This window comes from Lynx canadensis, chromosome A2 (genome assembly GCF_007474595.2).
Source record: "Lynx canadensis isolate LIC74 chromosome A2, mLynCan4.pri.v2, whole genome shotgun sequence".
Taxonomy (NCBI): domain Eukaryota; kingdom Metazoa; phylum Chordata; class Mammalia; order Carnivora; family Felidae; genus Lynx; species Lynx canadensis.
In genome coordinates, this window is record NC_044304.2 from 4231110 (window position 1) to 4243263 (window position 12154).

Below are 12154 nucleotides of genomic sequence, written 5' to 3' on the forward strand. Positions count from 1 at the left end.
ATCAAAACATGGGGCAGGCCATGAGACCCCAATGACCATCCCTGCATTTTTTCGGGAGTCAGTCAGCCGATTTGGGGCCTACCCGGCCCTCGCAACGAAGAACAGTGAACGGTGGGAAACTCTGAATTTCAACCAGTATTACGAGGCCTGTCGGAAGGCGGCGAGAGCCTTGATCAAGGTAAATGAGTCATTCGCTCATTCATTCATCATTCAGTCATTCATTCTACACACACGTACATATGGTATAAAATGCACGAGGTACCATAAGATTGTGAAGGTAACCGGTGAGATTTTTTCCCTTTGGCCCTTGACCCATCCATTATGGAGGCAGCCACCACTGCCAGCTTCTATAAATACTTCTAGGAAATAAATGATATGTGCATATTATAAAATTTCTCTATATGCAAATTTTTACATGCACAGTAGCCGACTGTAGGCACGATTCTGAATCTTTTTTTTTTTTTATCTCTAGGTATTAGCTACTGCTGCGTAACAAATTACCCCCAAATTTAGTTTTAGAGTCTCTCATAGTTGTAGTCGTCAAGCTGTCATCTAAAGGCTTGAGTCGGGCTTCAGGGCCCACTTGTAAGTTCATTTACATGGCTGGCTATTGGCAGGGGACCGTGGTTCCTTGCTTCCGGGCCTTCTCCATGGGGTTGCTTGGGTGAGAATGAGTGATCCAAAAAAACATGAACAAGATGGGAACCACGATATCTTCCATTACGTAATCTCAGTAGTGACCTACTATCCTTTCCACATTCTACTGGTCACGCAGACAAGCATTGATACAGTGTGGGAGGGGATTACACAAGAATACAAACCCCAGGAGAGGACCATCTTGGAGGCTGGCTGCCACACTCTGAGATCCTACTACGTTGATTTACCACCAAAAACAAAACAAAACAAAACAAAACAGTCCATACTCTTTCAACAAAATACGCAGATACGTATGTAACAACATTGGCATAACCAGCCCCCTACTGGTGGGCATTTACGGTGTTTCCACGCTTTGCCGCCATATATGGAGCCACAGAGAAGCTTCTTTATACAATGAATTCTTTTTTTTTTTTTTTTAATTTTTTTTCAACGTTTTTATTTATTTTTGGGACAGAGAGAGACAGAGCATGAACGGGGGAGGGGCAGAGAGAGAGGGAGACACAGAATCGGAAACAGGCTCCAGGCTCTGAGCCATCAGCCCAGAGCCCGACGCGGGGCTCGAACTCACGGACCGCGAGATCATGACCTGGCTGAAGTCGGACGCTTAACCGACTGCGCCACCCAGGCGCCCCGATATACAATGAATTCTTATAGCAACAGTGCCTCTGTATGCCCACTCATAGGGTGTGACAGAATCTGCTTACCTATTATTCTTGCCAACATCACATTATACAAAATGTTCATATTGGCTACTTTGATGGGCATGTTAGGCAGAATTCTACAATTACCCCCAAGATTCCCAACCCCTGGTATATACAGACAGACTCTTCCCCCTTGAGTATGCACAGAGCTTGTGACTATGATGAGATTTCCCTCCTGTGGTGGCAAAGGTGAAGAGATTTTGCAAATGGAATGGGCTCCCTGATCGGTTGACTTGGAGTTCATCAAAATGGTAAATGCTCTGGGTGGGCCTGACCTAAGCAGGAAAACCATTAAAAGAAAGATTCTTCTGCTGGCTTTGAGGAAGCAAACTGCCATGTTGTGGACAGGGCCATGTGGCAGGGTATGGCAGACAACCTCTAGGAGAGCAGTTCATCTGCCAGCTTTAGTGAAAAACAGGACCTCAGTCATTTAACCCCAAGGGAATGAGTATTGCCAACAATCTACAAGTGTGGAAGAAGATTCTCAAGCTTCAGAGGAGACCACAGTCCCCCCCTGATGCCTGAACTGCAGCTTCAGGAGATCCTTAGCAGTGGACCCAGTTAAGCTGTGCCCAGATTCCTGACCCATGGAAACTGAGATAATAAATGTGTGTTGTTTTAAGCTGCTAAATTTGTGGTGATGTGTTATGCCCCAATTGACCATGAATGTGATAAGTGTCTCCTACGTACGTAAAAGGGAATGCCTGGTGGTTTTGATTTATAGGAATTGCTACCACATTTGGACCCAGACCTGAGTTCCCCTCTCCCCTCCCCTGACACCATGTGCTTTTGCCGAGAGCCTATGAGAGGTCACCATGAGAACCATCTGTTAGCACTGACTTTCTGCTTGGCTGCCTCACCACAGTGCTGTGATTAGTTCACCTCTCCTGAAAGATGATCCTCTTTAGTTATGCCCTTAGATCTGGGGTTTAAAGACCCCTTCTCTCTTAATCCTCAGGGATCTGATCAGTAATAAATCAGTCTATCTGCACGTTAACAGAGACTCTCTACCTACGGAGAAGACAGCCTATTTGTCATTGAGCAGAAAGACTTGTCATCGCATTCAGAAGCATCAGCAAGCGGATGCCTTTCAAACACTTACAGGTTCCCCAAGAACAGTGGGTCGTTGCCAGCCTTGCCAGCATATAACTAAACCAGCCAACGATGGGATGCCTGGGGGCTCAGTCTGTTGAGCATCTGACTTCTACTCGAGTCATGATCTTACGGTTTGTGGGTTTGAGCCCTGCAACGAGCTCTGTGCGGACAGCTCAGAGCCTGGAGCCTGCTTCGGATTCTATGTCTCCCTCTCTCTCTGCCCCTCCCTGACTTGCGCTCTCTCTCTGTCTCAAAAATAAACAAACATTAAAAATAAATAGATAAAAGAGCCAACGAAGTTAGTTTTCCCAAACTCCATGGGGCCACATTGGGAAAAAGCCAGTGCTGAGCCTAAATCTGGGGTGTGACAAAACCTGGGCCTCCCCTCAGGAGGGAGAGGTTTCCTAGTTCATCCTCAAGCCCACTCAGACCAAGGCTACGCTTTAAAAAGTGCAATTTATCACCACTACAGGCTATCACTCTAAGTACTTTTGTTATTACAAATAAAAATAAATTCACACCCTATTAAGGTGGTCATTTAAAAAAAAAAAAAAAAAAAAAAAAATAGCAGGTGTCAGGGAAGCCACGGAGAAAGCATTGCTGGTGGAAATGTATAATGGTGCAGCCCTTACGGAAGACGGTGGGTGGTTCCTCAAAAAAATTAAACACGGGCTTACATCGCACCGAACAATTCCCAAAAGAATTCAAAGCAAGGGCTCAAGGAGGTGTTGAACACGAATGTTCACAGCCGCCAAAATGTGGAGGCAATCAAGTGTCCACTGGTGGGTGAATGGATGAGATACAGCGTGGCCCGTCTATACAATAAATTACTATTCGGCCTAAAGATGGAAGGACGTCCTGCCGCCTGCCAGCACGTGGACGGGCCCGGAGGCCACTGTGCGCAGTGACAGAAGCCAGACACAGGACACGTCCTGCATGACCCCACTCATACAGGAGGTCCCTAGAGGAGTCCCATCCGCAGAGACAGAGAGTAGATGGTGGGAGACTGGGGTGGGGCAGGGGGCGGGGAGTCTGTGCTTCATGGGGGACAGAGGCTCAGTCTGGGGCGATGGAAAGTTCTGGAGACGGGTGGTGGGGGCGGCTACACGATAGTGAGTGTGCCTGACGCCAGTAAGCTGTGCACTAAAACCTGGTTACGATGCATATTCATGCTATAGATGGCTTACCATAATAAAAAATAAAATATATACAAATAAGAATAAATAAATGGGGCCTTGCGTAGAAGGAGGCGAACCACCCTCTCAAGGGTCACACAAGTATCACACCCCAGATTTTAGGCTCAACACTGGCTTTTCCCAGGGTGACCACATGGGCTCTGGAGCCTGCTTTCACACATCCAGGGAGCAGGTCCCACTTGGAAACAACAGGTCTTTGTGTTTCTGTTTTCTGCTTATCTGTCTGTTTTCTCGCCTTCCCAGCTGGGCCTGCAGCGTTTCCATGGAGTTGGCATCCTGGGGTTTAACTCCGTCGAGTGGTTTATCGCTTCTCTTGGTGCCATCTTAGCAGGGTAAGACTACGGGCTTGGTTGACTCTGAATGTGGGTGGGCCACTGCTCAGGGCCCAGCGGCCGTGGGCTCCCTCTGACTGAGATGTGACCGGGGATTCAGGTGCAACCCCAGGTTAGCAGGCAAGACAGACACAGCAACCAATGTGACAAAGGACCAGCATCTCGGATACATAAGGCACTTCTGTGACTGAGTAATAAATTTTTAATGTTTGTTTTTGAGACAGAGATAGAAAGAGACAGAGTGCTAGCGGGGGGAGGGGCAGAGAGAGAGGGAGACACAGAATCCGAAGCAGGCTCCGGGCTCCGAGCTGTCAGCACAGAGCCTGACTCGGGGCTCGAACTCAGATCTCGAGATCATGACCTGAGCTGAAGCTGGAGGCTTATCCAACTGAGCCACCCAGGCGCCCCAGGGAAACGCACATTTAAAAACCAGAACTGTCAAAAGCAAGAACAAAAGGCAGTAAAATGGAGGGGAACAGGTGGCTGAGTATAGGTCCAAATCCCACTTCTAGCATCTATTGCTAGAACAAAGTGCCCTATAAAATGCTCATCTATTAAAGTGAGACACTGCGTGGGCTCCGTGATCTGCCGTCACAATGACATTATAGGAGCTGCTGCTTTCATTACCCTCATTTTTGCTGTTCTCATCCTGGTTAACTTGTGGAGGGAGGTAAGCTGGTGCCAAGGTTGCAAACTCAGAACTTGCCTATAGACCCTTCCCCTCCCCCACCTTCCAGGACATTCTCACTTTAAGGTGTGGGGGTGTGTGCATGCGCGCACACACACACACACATCACACACACACACGTTTTCTTTTCCCAGGGGTCTTTGTGTTGGTATTTATTCTACCAACTCTGCGGACGCCTGTCAATACGTCGTTACTCATGCCAAAGTGAACATCCTGCTGGTTGAGAATGACCTACAGCTACAGAAAATCCTTTCGGTAAAACCTTAACCCAAACACTGTCCGCCAGTCACCCAAGGGGACCTCAGGGCTCTGACTACATGTCTTGTCGCTCCCAGGTTGATGTAAGTGATAGGTGGGGTGAGGGGGCTGGCCCCATTCTCGGGTTCACTAAGGCTACTTTGGTGTGAGTAGGGGGAGCAGGGTGAAGCCAAGGAGATTTAATTTCTGACTCATGTTAACTCTACTTCCTAAGCTTCTATTTTCAGAATATGTTTATGTACAGTCTGCTGTTTATTTTCTTTTAGAAATGTAATTATTTTGAGACTTACACCCCTTGTAATTATATTTTTTGTAACTGTCATAATTTCTAAAATGCTTGTCTTTCTCTTCTATTTCTTCCTGTTTCACCTTTTTCTGGTGTGGCTCTCTCTTCCCTCAGTGCTTGTATGTTTGCTTTGTGTTCTTCCTTCCCAGCTGTGTCTACTTTGTTTTAAATTTCATGTTGGAATGTTGGGTGGCAATTTTCCTTTGCTTTGTGGTGACTTTTCTCTGGGTCCAAAATTTGGCTCCCCTCCGACTGCCCTTTTGTTTTCTTGTAGTATCTTCATATGGATGTTGTAGAAAGTTTCTCAGTTCCTAGTATTTGAATGAGCCGCACTTTCCTGACCCATCTTTTGGCAGGAAGATCCTATGGGAAGGGGAATCCTCAGGAGGGTGAGCCTAGGTGACCAGATTCACCACTCAGCCCAAGGGCCCCCTGGCTGCTTGCATCAACACCATCTTTCTGGATTATACACTTCTCTACTTTTTAAGGTCTCTGGAGTTGAGATATATCTTGCCGTCAATGGCATCCTCCAATCACCGCTGGCATGTCTGCCCACATTTTGACATCTCTGAAATTAGGGCAGACTTTCCAGACTCATGAAATCAGCTAGACCCAGTGAAACAGACCACTCGGCAGCCAAGCCTCCTTGGATGCCTAATCCTTGACCTGGTTCAGGGAGAGCAGACTTCCCCCCTCCAGCCTTGAGCTTTCTCAAATTGCTTTCTTTTTCTTTTAAAAAAAATTTTTAATGTTGATTTATTCTTGAGAGAGAGAGAGAGAGAGAGAGAGAGAGAGGAGAGAGAGAGAGAATGAGCCAGGGAGGGGCAGAGACAGAGGGAGACATAGAATCCAAAGCAGGCTCCGGGCTCTGAGCTGTCAGCACAGAGCCTGATGTGGGGCTCGAACTCACAGACTGTGAGTCAGATGCTTAACTGACTGAGCCACCCAGCCGACCCTGAAATTGTTTTAAGTGATGCATCAGTGGTCCCTGACACTCATGTCACTCCCTGTTTGTTCTGTTCATAGCAGAACAAACAGTGGGGTGGATGAAGAGTGGGGCTTACAAGTTGGGTTTTCCACCGTTAGAAAATACTGCGGATCCTTCGTAGGCAAGATTCAAAGCCAGGCTTCTGACACGCTCCTCCCAAACTGGATGTTCAGTTCCATTTGGAAATCTTTGATTCTGGGTGATACTCATGGCTTACAGCCCTCCAACTCTAGGGGGCTAGAGTCCTAGCCATCTTAGACTTTACACAGTCCTCAAACATCCCCGGCCACTGCCTGCTCCAAGCTTTCTAGAGGTCTGTTCTCTTCCTCTCCAGAAACCTCCCGTCTGACCGTCATGAGCGCTTCTGTCCTCTTTTCTCTCAATCCACACGGGGGTCTTGGTTATAATTGTAATTACCACACTGGGTGCTGGAAGTGACTTCTGTCATGGCACAGAGGCATACCCCTTCCTCTGCATCAACAGGATACAAGGATCCTGCAGGCGTGCTCAACCGAACCTTGGCGTCTTAGGTGTTGGTAGAAAGTCCTCAAGTTGTCCAGGTCCCGGTCACCTTCACAGAGAATTTTTGTTGCCCAATTCCAGCTAGAAGGTTAGCTGGCTCCTGGCCGCACAGCACAAGGGGCAAGGTCACCAACCGACAGCCACAGCTGTGTGTGTGGCAGAACCCAGGAGGCTGTGGGCTTCGCCAGCCTTTAAGTGCAGGATGCCACTGATACGGACCACAGGGAACCCAGCAGTCCAGAGACCAGGGCGTGTCCTGTCAGTCGGGACAAACAGCAGTGCTGTACAGGGTGGGCAGGACAAAGAAAGGAGGCTGGGGCGGCTGTGGGAGATTGCTTGGGACGGGCACCCGCCTTCAATCTCTCCCAGGGCCAAGAGGCCCATGCGAAACTTTCTTTCAGATTCCGCGGGGCAGGATGGAGACCCTAAAAGCGATCATCCAGTACAAGCTGCCAATGAAGGAGAGCAGAGATAACCTGTACTCTGTAAGTGTGGGGGTGGGGGAGGACCTCGCAAGGGAAGATGTGTGCTCTGGTCATTTATTGCTGTGAAACAAATCTCCCCCCAGACTGACGGCTTAAGACAACAACGATCATTTTGTTATTAATTCTTTTCCAGAGCGTCAAGGTCATTGAAAAAATACTGCCTCGTGGGAAATTAGGTGTGTGAAAACTCACAGCATTGAGTTTAAATATTTACTTTAGGGGTGACTTAGTGGCTCAGTCGGTTGAGCGGCCGACTTCGGCTCAGGTCATGATCTCACGGTCCGCGAGTTTGAGCCCCGCGTCGGGCTCTGTGCTGACAGCTCAGAGCCTGGAGCCTGTTTCAGATTCTGTGTCTCCTTCTCTCTGACCCTCCCCTGTTCATGCTCTATCTCTCTCTGTCTCAAAAATAAATAAATGCTAAAAAATTTTTTTTTAAAAATATTTACTTTACATCCAAATCAGAATTGGTTATTTTGCTAAAACCATTAAGCACCATTTACTATGCATCTGGGGCTGAGCGGCTCTGCTATGGCTGGGACCAGCAGCCGTCTTGGAGCCTGTCTTTATTTAAATTTTTGATATTTCATTCATCATGGATTTAAAAACGTGTTTTTAAGGTTTATTTTTGAGAGAGAAAGCACGTGAACAGGGGAGGGGCAGAGAGAGAGAGAGAGAGAGAGAGAGAGAGAGAGAAAGAATAAGGGCAGGGGAGTAGCAGAGAGAGAGGGGGGACAGAGGATCTGAAGCAGGTTCCCTATGACATGGGGCTCGAACCATGAGACCATGACCTGAACCAAAGTCGGACGCTTAACCAACTGAGCCACCCAGGTGCCCCCATCATGGATTTTTTTTTTTTTTTTACGTTGTTAGTGACTTTAAAAATATTGCATTAAAATACCACTTATGTTGATTACCAAAGGTTTGTTGCCCTTTTGTTTTATTCTGTTGTTTGCATCTTCTTAAACTTTGCCCTAGAGGCTAAGTGTCGAGTCCTCACTCTGGTCCTGCAGCCCGGGCTCCTCCTCCTATATACCTCCCTCTCTCTCTGCGGCCTCTCCAAGCATGGTGACGTCAGGCTAGCCGAAGCAGGGGTGAGGTGCATGACGGTACATGGAGTGATCTCACAGAAGCCACGAGACAAGCTCCTGTTAACGCCCATGTGATCAGACTCTCAAACTCATGACTTGGATCAAAAGTCCTAACACGTCACGGAGTTTTTCTGGGTTGCCCTCCGTGCAAGGCAGACAAAAGGCGCCCATGATCCTTTCTACCAACCAGAACCCTCGGCAGCTTGTGTGCCTTCCAGAAAACACTCAAATATCAAGACCAGGATGGCGACTGATTAAGGAAGAAAGCTGATCAGAATCACAGACATTTTAGAGGTTAAGAGTGGCCACCACAGCAACAATATCTGAGGTCTGGATACCTTAAAAAACAAAAACAAAAACAAAAAACTCCCTTGTTAGCAACACTACCTACAGTGGGGTTTCTCAACCTCATTGCTCTGGACATCTGGGGTGGATCATTCTTAGTCGTGCGGCCGAACTGTGAGGTGTCGGATGCCAGGCGGTGCCCCTGGCCTCCACCTGCTAGATGTCAGCAGCGCTGTCCTCGCTGAAACCACAAACGCCCTCAGACATGACCTGCTGCCGTGGGGCCGGCATCACCCTGGCTCCACTTCTGGAGGACGCTGCGTGCCCTCCGTCTGGAATCCAGGGCACTGCCCTCACCCAGAGCCGTGCTGGGGCTCCCGGGTAGAAGTGCTACAGATCCTGTGCGGTCACTCCGTTCACACAACCCAGCAGCGCCTTCTGAGGCATCGTAGTTGAAGGCAGTTAAGCGCACAGGCTCTGGAGTCTGGCCACCTTGGTTCAGAAGGCTGGTTCCTGTTTACTTGCCGGGTGACCTTTGGCGGCTCCCGGGGCTACATCTTGACTCATTCGTGTCCAGATGACTCACTCCTGCCCCAGCACTTCCAGCAAAAGCCCTGACCTTCAGTGCGATTGGACCAGCGGCCGTCACATGCCCAGACCCAGCAGCCGGGCCAGGAAGTGGAGGAGGAGAAGCAAACATTTTAGGGCTTTTTAAAGAGGCACCAGGACTGGTGATCCTAAGCCTTCCCTCATGCTGGCAATCGTGCTTTAGAGAGGCTGCTGGTACCCGACCTGACTGGGGAGGGCGACCCCTGGCGTGTCGTGGGTCGCCCTCACATCTGGGGTCCTCATGCTCCGCCTGTCTCTTCTTTCCACAGTGGAATGATTTCATGGAGCTTGGTCACAGCATCCCCGATTCCCAGCTGGACCAGATCATGGAAAGCCAGAGGCCCAATCAGTGTGCAGTGATCATTTATACTTCTGGGACCTTAGGCATCCCCAAGGGAGTGATGCTTAGCCACGACAACGTAAGTGTGGTCTTTGCCAACAGTGATGAACTCGGTAGCACCCGGAGTCCCTGCACCCTGGGCCAGGGGCCCTCAGGCTCTTTCCATTCTTGACCCACAGGGGCAGGGTGGCATTTAGGGGCCCGGCACACGACGGCTCCCACCCAGTGAAGCATGGAACAGCCATGAGAACACTTGCAAAGAGGGCAGTGTAGCACAAGGGCTGAAATCAAGGACTTCAGAGCAGACCTGCGTTCAGGACTTAACCCAATGGCCCCAGGCCTCGGTTTGCGCATCTGTAAAATGGGTGTGGTGCGACAATCCCCGCCTGGCGGGCTGTTTTGAAAATGAAATGAGTTCCCGTTTGGAGAGAGCTCAGGACGGACGGTGTTTGATAGTAAGACACGTGTGTGAGAGAGCAGAACACACATTCTGTGCTTCGGAAGTAAAGCAGAAGTCGCTGTTTTGGTTACTTGGGAAAGGCTGCGTCTTTGGAAAAGACATATATGTCTGGACAGAGTCCACAAGCGAAAGCAATTTATGTCTTTTTAGCGAAAGCAATTTAGATCATCGTTACAGGAGAAAAAAAGGAGAAAAAAAGGGAACAGATGCTAAGGGATTCCGTTTATATAAAACCCTAAGAAATGCCAACTTATCCACAGGAACAGAAAGCAGGTTGGGGCTTAAGCAAAGACGCGACGTAAACACGTCCAAGCCAGGTGCAGAGCGGCAGACGGGGCAAACCGTGCCCTGTGTTAAAAACTAAACAACGTCAGCAAGCAAGGCGCACGCGTGTGCTTTTTAGAAGCAGAAAAGCGTCCACAGGATGCGCCCCCGACCGGCGATGGTGGGTCTCCATCAGCACGATCGCTAGTGTTTACGCGAAGTTGCCTCCCAGCCTAGATGGACAGTCAGCAGACGCGCCAGGCCCTGCGCCGGCCGTGCCCTCTGCTCGCTCTTGTTGCCAGAGAGCCCCACGGCTTGTAGCTTCACCTACTTCAGGTCCCTGCTCACACGTTATCACCTCCACAAAGCCCTCCCGGGCTTCCATGTTGAAAACACCCACAAAAATAAAGCACCCCAGGGCCTCTATGGAATCCGTGAATAAATGGATGCAAGGAACCTAGGTAGACCCTCACCCTACCCTGGCCAGCGTCTCTCCCTCTCGTCTCGCCCGTCGTGTCCGGGGAAACGTTCCCCTCCCATAAGGGTGATGGGCACAGGTTCCCCCAGTGAGCCCACCCGGGTCTGAGTCCCGGCACTCCCACTTGCTGGCCGTGTGGCCTGGGACAAGTTCCTCATCTTCTCGGGGCCTCAGTTTCCCCATCTGTAACAGGGAGACCAGAACGGCTTGTGCCTCTTAGAGATGCCTCATGGAGTAAATTACTTCAGATAATGTGTCGGGTGACTCGGGCTGCCTTAAAACCCCAGCAGTGGATTCCTTCCGGGTCTGGAGTTCAGGCGGGGCTCAGTGGGGAGTTTCTTTGGCCCCAGGAAGCGTCAGCTGGTGCCTCCTGGCCCAAGAAGGGAGCACTCACCTGTCTCACGTGGCCTGGGGTACCCCGCCATGCAGTGGCCCTGAGGTCACGGAACGTCGTGCGGCGGCTGGCTCCCCCAGAGGAAGCAACCTCGGGGACAGACGCAGAGGTTCAATGTCTGAAGTTCAATGTCCAATGTCCCCCCTGTGAGGGGAAAGGAAAACACCACAGCTCCGAACAGACGCACGGCAGGGAAACCCACAGCATAAACACGGACACGCAGCGAGCCACACCCAGCCGTGCTAACATTCGCTGTTAAATCACATCACCATCTTTTTTAATGTTTACTTATTTTGGGGAGATAGAGGGAGACAGAGCATGACCAGGGAAGGGGCAGAGAGAGAGGAGGAGACACAGATTCTGAAAGCAGGCTCCAGGCTCTGAGGGGTCAGCACAGAGCACGACGCGGGACTCGAACTCACGGACCGTGAGATCATGACCTGAGCCCGAGACGGACGCCCAACCGACTGAGCCACCCAGGTGCCCCACATCATCGTCTTTAAAGCAGGAAGTCAAAGCTAGCCCGGTGTTCTCAGTAGACACGACAGGTCCCGGTTTCTCCTACTTACAGGGTACTCTGTGCCAACATAAGCATGTGTGAACCCCTCACTAAACCGACTACCACCAGGGAAACTGTCGTGAACCCCTTTCACAGATAAGAAACCGAGGCTCAGACAGGGAAAATGACGTGCTCAACGTCCCTGGGCCAGGATTTGAACCCAGGAGCGTCGACACCAGGGGCCGACCTCATCGTCTACACATGCCAAGCCCCCTCCCTGGACGAATGGTTGCTGGGTGCCTCAGAGCACAGGCTGTAAGCAACGGGCTGGTGGAAAAGAAGGAAACTCCCTCCATCCTGAGGCCCAGGGGAAGAAGTGGGCCTGATCCTGAGGGCTCGCGATGGGCCAGTGCTTAGCAAACTTCACCACACTTAAATGTCTCATCTCTCTCCTCCCTCCCTCAACAAACACGCATCAAGTCTGCACTGAACCAATGAGGGCCCTCGGGAAGACAGGGAATGAGCAGAT

General features: G+C 50.1%; 1 protein-coding gene and 1 long non-coding RNA gene across 2 annotated transcripts in view; one reads left to right on the top strand and one right to left on the bottom strand.

The window, feature by feature from the left end:
* The window catches only part of LOC115499705 (long-chain-fatty-acid--CoA ligase ACSBG2-like), a 23261-nt gene continuing 11107 nt past the window's right edge, over positions 1–12154 (top strand). Inside the window, exons 1-5 of the mRNA XM_032595693.1 lie at positions 1–178; positions 3893–3981; positions 4804–4924; positions 7125–7208; positions 9460–9609. Of these exons, the coding sequence (XP_032451584.1) occupies positions 32–178; positions 3893–3981; positions 4804–4924; positions 7125–7208; positions 9460–9609 (591 nt within the window). The 5' untranslated portion in view covers positions 1–31. The remainder of the gene's footprint in view (positions 179–3892; positions 3982–4803; positions 4925–7124; positions 7209–9459; positions 9610–12154) is intronic.
* Positions 8045–12154, bottom strand: part of LOC115499734 — a 27024-nt gene continuing 22914 nt past the window's right edge. Inside the window, exon 3 of the long non-coding RNA XR_003964268.1 lies at positions 8045–11270. This is a non-coding gene — a long non-coding RNA (uncharacterized LOC115499734). The remainder of the gene's footprint in view (positions 11271–12154) is intronic.